Source organism: Anopheles cruzii, unplaced genomic scaffold (genome assembly GCF_943734635.1).
Source record: "Anopheles cruzii unplaced genomic scaffold, idAnoCruzAS_RS32_06 scaffold01160_ctg1, whole genome shotgun sequence".
Classification (NCBI taxonomy): Eukaryota; Metazoa; Arthropoda; class Insecta; order Diptera; family Culicidae; genus Anopheles; species Anopheles cruzii.
The window spans coordinates 1-6,425 of NW_026454745.1; the positions used below are offsets into that span (position 1 = coordinate 1).

At 35.4% G+C, this 6,425-nt stretch overlaps 1 protein-coding gene across 1 annotated transcript; it reads left to right on the top strand.

Annotated features, from left to right (window-relative positions):
- Nucleotides 1-197: 197 nt before the first annotated feature.
- LOC128276427 (uncharacterized) lies at nt 198-6,418 on the top strand (the record flags this gene model as incomplete). Its single annotated transcript, XM_053014888.1, has 2 exons — nt 198-291; nt 4,912-6,418. Coding segments are annotated over exons 1-2 (1,524 nt in total), but the record flags the coding sequence as incomplete, so codon positions are not given.
- Between the last annotated feature and the right edge of the window lie 7 nt (nt 6,419-6,425).

The following is a 6,425-nucleotide window of genomic DNA, read 5'->3' on the forward strand; positions in this document are numbered from 1 at the left end:
AGACAATTGTTTTTTAAAAGTCACTCAATGCGTGTACGTGCTTAACTGGCGCCCGAATAGGGACCTGATTTGGTGAGAACTGTCATAGTGAAAGTGACATAAGTGTACTCTAATCGCCCCGTGAAAGTGAAAATCCAGCGGCAGCCGTATGAGCAGATTCCTGAGTAGCCCAGGTAGCTAACAACTCACCTAGCAGGAAAAAGGGACTAAATCATCATATTGAGAAGAGACACCACCGATCGGGTCACCGCCTGTTTTGTGGAAAAGCCACAAAATGTTCAACAAATGCATGTAAGTGCAGAAACACAAAAGGTCACGTGAGTAACAAGTATATACGAATAAAATATACAGAAAGTGAAATTAATAACAAAGCGTGAAATCAAGCGAAGTAAAAAAGTGACCGTGAATAATAAATAACACACGAAAAAACCGTGAATAATAAAAGTATAACGCGAAAAAAATTGTGAAACAAAACTGGAAAATTTAATTGAAGCTTTAAATAAGGTATCAAGAAATAATACCATAATGTCGCGACAGGAGTTGGAACAAATAGTAACAAGGCTTGCTGCCCTAGAAGCGCGCGAGGAAGTAGCTTCAAGCGAGGACTTTAATGATCCTCCGCTGTATTTTACACGCCAAGATGGAAGTGCAATTAATCCCGAAACATTCGAAAAAATACCAGATTTAGTAAAGGATTTGCCCAATTTCTCAGGGGATCCAAGTGAGCTTAATAGTTGGATTAGTGATGTGGATAGCCTAGTAAGACTATATCAAACATCTCCAAGACATCCAGTGGAATTGCAAAACAAATTCCATATGATTTGCAAGTTTATACGCAGAAAGATTCGCGGAGAAGCGAATGATTCCCTAGTAGCCTCTAATGTTGGCATAAATTGGAGTGCAATCAAGAAGACATTAATCACCTATTATGGCGAAAAACGAGATTTGGAAACATTAGACTTCCAGTTAATGAATGTGCAACAGAAAGGACGCACATTAGAAATATATTACGATGAGGTGAATCGCCTCATGTCTTTAATCGCGAATCAAATAAAAACGGATGACCGTTTCAAACATCCAGAAGCAAGCAAAGCCTTAATTGAAACATATAACAAAAAGGCAATTGATGCTTTTGTTAGAGGACTAGATGGTGATATATACAAATTCATTAGAAATTATGAGCCATCATCCTTAGCCGCAGCATACAGCTACTGCATATCGTTTCAAAATATTGAGTGCAGAAAAATGCTAGCGCGGCCAAAACTACTAACAGCACCGGTAGCACCGAGGAACTTGATCCCGCATATTCCTCGCAATAATTTCAATAGACCTCCGCTGCCGCCAAGACCCTTTAATAATCAACCACCTCCATGGCAAAGGTCATTCCCAGTACAAAGGTACAATAATCAATGGCAGAATAATAAACCACCAGGCATTCCACCAAGAAATCCCTTTAGACAACAAGCACCCGAACCAATGGATGTAGATCAATCCATTAGGACAAGAAATATTAATTACGGAAACCGCCCCAATCAATCTATGAACAATAGACCACCTATGAAACGACAACGGGTTTTTAACGTCGAAACATGTGATCCAGAAAGATACTCGGATCAAGTACACGGGTATCAGGAAGAATATGACGCTGAAACCAGTTCATATGAATATCACATGAGACATCAAGATCAACAAGAACAATTAAGCGTTGAGCCCAATGAAATTGAAGAAAATGAATTAAATTTTTTAGTATGAAATCTACATTGCCATATTTTTTGTACTATGGTAATGTAGAAAAACCATTAAAAATGCTTATTGATACAGGGTCGAATAAAAACTTTATTCACCCAAGATTCGCCAAAATTGCACATGATATACAAGTTCCATTCTTTATCTCTTCTGTTGGAGGAGACATTGAAATAAAAAAATATTCACAAGCTAAATTATTTCGACCATATTCAAATGCTATGATAAAACTATATCATTTAGCAAATCTAAAATCTTTTGACGCAATCATTGGTCATGAAACTTTAAAAGAATTAGATGCTGTAATTGATACAGCAAATGAAAAAATGACAATAAATAAAAAATTTATAATACCCATTTTACAACACAAATTTCAGCAAGTTAATCAGATAAAAATTCGCGATGAACATCTACAAGTATATCAAAAATCTGAACTGAAGAAACTTCTAACGGAATTTGAAGATCTTTTCCACCCTCCAGATTCGAAATTACCATACACCACTAGAGTAAAAGCTGAAATAAGAACAACAGATAACTCTCCAGTTTATAGCAAAACATACCCATACCCTCAAGCATTAAAAGGAGAAGTCAATAAACAGATAGAGAAGCTATTGTCCGATGGAATTATCAAAGCATCCAAATCCCCCTATAACTCTCCAATATGGATTGTTCCAAAAAAACTAGATGCCTCCAGTGAAAAGAAATATCGACTTGTGATCGATTACAGAAAATTGAATTCAAAAACAGTAAGTGACAAATATCCTATCCCGGACACTTCTACTGTTTTAGCAAACTTAGGCTCAAATAAATATTTTAGCACACTTGACTTAGCGTCAGGTTTTCACCAGATTCAGATGAACGAAAAAGACATAGAAAAAACAGCCTTTTCTGTTAACAACGGAAAATTTGAATTTATCCGATTACCGTTTGGGTTGAAAAATGCTCCATCTATTTTTCAACGAGTTATGGATGATATTTTAAGAGAACATATCGGAAAGATATGTCATGTCTATATCGATGACATAATCATCTTTGGAAAAACATTCGAAGAACATATGCAAAATTTAAAAACCATTCTGCAAACGCTCAGACAAGCGAATTTTAAAATTCAACCTGATAAATCAGAGTTCATTAGAACTGAAGTTGAATTTCTTGGTTTCATTGTGTCCGAAGAAGGACTCAAACCAAATATGAAAAAGGTCGAATGTATTCAAAAGTATCCAGAGCCGAAAAATCTCAAAGAGTTGAGAGCATTTTTGGGCCTCTCCGGCTATTACCGACGTTTTGTAAAGAATTACGCAAGTTTAGCGAAACCCCTTACAAAACTTTTAAGAGGTGAGGATGGCCATCGCCAGATACCAAAAACCCAGTCAAAAAATTTTCCGATTCAATTTGACGAACCGGCAAAGAAAGCATTTGAATGTTTGAAAAATATATTATGTTCAAATGATGTCTTAACTTTCCCAGATTTTGAAAAGCCTTTCATATTAACCACAGATGCTTCAGACAAAGCACTAGGAGCAGTTTTGTCACAACAACATCAAGATGGAGAACGACCAATAACTTTTATTTCCAGAACACTTTCCAGGACGGAGGAAAACTACGCAACCAATGAGAAGGAAATGCTAGCAGTAGTATGGGCTCTACAAAGTCTTCGAAACTTCATATATGGAGCAAAACTGAAAATTTTCACTGACCATCTCCCATTAACATTCACACTATCCCCGAAAAATAACAATGCTAAATTAAAAAGATGGAAAGCCTTTCTAGAGGAACATGACTACGAGCTCCACTACAAACCAGGCAAAGCTAACATAGTAGCTGATGCACTATCCAGAATACAAATTAACTCATTAACTCCAACAAACCACTCCGCCGAAGATGATGACAATTCCTTCATCCCATCCACTGAAGCCCCTATTAACGTTTTCCGCAACCAATTAATTTTCCGCATAACACCCAATTCCTCCTACGAACATGTCGTACCATTCGAAGGATACCATAGACACACATTTTGCGAACCAAATTTTTCCAATGAATTTATTAAAGAAAAATTCAAAAAATTCTTAAACCCTGCAACTAGAAACGGAATCCTATGTGATGAACATACCATGGGTAAAATACAGGAAATATTTAAAACAATGTTTAATCCAAAAACATTGAAAGCTAGATATTCCCAAAAACAAGTTCAAGATCTAGAAACAGAAGAAGAACAACTGCAGAAAGTCAAAGAAATTCACAATTTCGCACATCGAAACGCCAAAGAAAATTCGTTGCAATTCATAAAAAAATACTACTTTCCAGGTATGACGAAAATAATAAGAAACTTTGTTAAAACATGCGAAATTTGTAAAACAGAAAAATACGAGAGAAGACCTCAAGAATTCCTAACAACCAAAACACCAATACCAAAGTACCCCGGTGATATAATCCACATCGACATATTTGCATATAATGCCAACAATCTGTTCATTTCTTCTTTGGACAAGTTCTCTAAATATATGAAAGTCAGGCCAATAAAATCCAAGTCTATAGCAGATATAAAAGACGTTCTTTTACAACTACTGTACGATTGGGATTTACCAGCTCAAATTGTAATGGACAATGAAAGTAGCTTCGTTTCCAATATCATTGAACAAGCAATTTTAAACTTAGGAGTCAAAATATTTAAAACCCCTGTTAACAGATCGGAAACCAACGGACAAGTAGAAAGATGTCATTCAACAATACGCGAGATAGCTAGGTGCATAAAAACACTTAAACCAGATATCACTATAAACTCCCTTCTACAAGAAGCAGTATACAAGTATAATAACTCCATTCATAGTTTCATTAACAATTCACCAAAGAATATATACATCGGAGAAAATGCAGACAATTTAACGTTTGAAGAAAGAGCAGCACAAAGAGAAGCAAACGATAAAAAAATTGCTGATCTTTATCAGCAAAATCAAGCAAAACAAATCCAAAAACCATATCAAGATTATGAACCAAACTCTTACGCATACGAAAAAAATAAATCGAACAACAAGCGAGAGAGCAGGTATCATATCATTAAGATCAAAGAGAATTTTCCGACTTATATTATCGATACTCATAATCGTAAGATTCATAAAGTAAACTTAAGAAAGAATAATTAAAAAAAATTTGTCATCCTTCTCATTTCAGAATAATACTCTGCATGACGTCAATAATTAACGCCCATTTCATCATTTATGATCTAACAAAAAATCCACTAGCGATAATTCCTCTTGGAAAAGCTCAAATCAAAGTAGGACATCTGAGAATACTACACCCTTTTAATATACAACAAATAGAAGATATAATTGACACAAATTACGTAGATCTGGCATACAATGTAGACTCAGGACCCCTATATAGCATTATACACTTAAAATTACAACGTTTACACGAAACATTTTGTAAAATCAAACCTAATGCAGTGCGAAGAAAACGTTGGGAAGCAATTGGCACAGTTTGGAAATGGATCGCAGGAAATCCGGATGCTGAAGACCTCCGTATAATCAATTCAACACTCAATTCATTGATCAAACAAAACAACAAACAAGTGTTGATTAACGAAGGAATAAACTCTCGACTCCAAGATATAACTACCATTGCAAACAATGTCCTCACCCTCGAGCATGAACGATTCAAACAGAGATCGATTGAGTTACAACAACTCATCATAATATCAAATCTCGACTCTTTGCAAAATCATCTTGAAAGCATTGAGGAAGCTATAATATTGGCAAAGCATGGCATTCCAAGCAGTAAAATTCTGAGTATGGAAGAACTCAAAGAAATGATGAATTTCCTATCAGAACACAATATCTCCATATCATCACCAGAAGAAATGCTGGCAAAATCAACAGCACAAGTAACAATGAACACCACACATGTAATTTACATGTTGAAATATCCACAAACATCTAAGTATACCTTTGAGTATAATTACGTCAATTCCATAATCACCAACAAAAAAAGGATACTATTGAGACAGAATCACTTCATCCAAAACCAAACTCATATCTTTGAATTATTACAACCATGTAAAGAAGAAGATAGAGATCTGTATATTTGCGCAAGTGAAACTCTACAACAGCCTTCGGAATGTGTACAGAGAATTATACAAGGAAACCATTCTGATTGCGTTTTCGAAAAAGTTTATTCCGATGGAATAATAAAGAGAATCGATGAAACTAATATTCTCATAAACGACGCAATCGCCGAAATTTCCTCAAATTGCAGTAATATAAACCAACAACTACAAGGTTCATTCCTCATACAGTTTAGTAAATGTAGTCTATACATTAATGGAGAGGAATTTACGAACTTCGAAACTACGATACCCGCAAGATCATATCACCCAACCCTTGGGCTGATGGCAACAGAAGTTAACGTAATCGATGAACCACCTGCAAAATATCTAAATAATCTCACATTAGAACACCGAGATAAACTAAAAACAATTAGTTTGCAAAATAACTCACTTTCCTGGAAGATCAATCTATTTGGTTCCCTAAGTGGAATAGCAATTATTGCTAGTATCGCAGTATTCATATTCTGTTTCATCTCAATAAAACGAAAACAGAATATAAGTATCCATATGCCAAGCAATATCACACCAATGGAAAAAGCCGAAACTTATGACAAGATGCCAATATCGTTTCATGCAATGA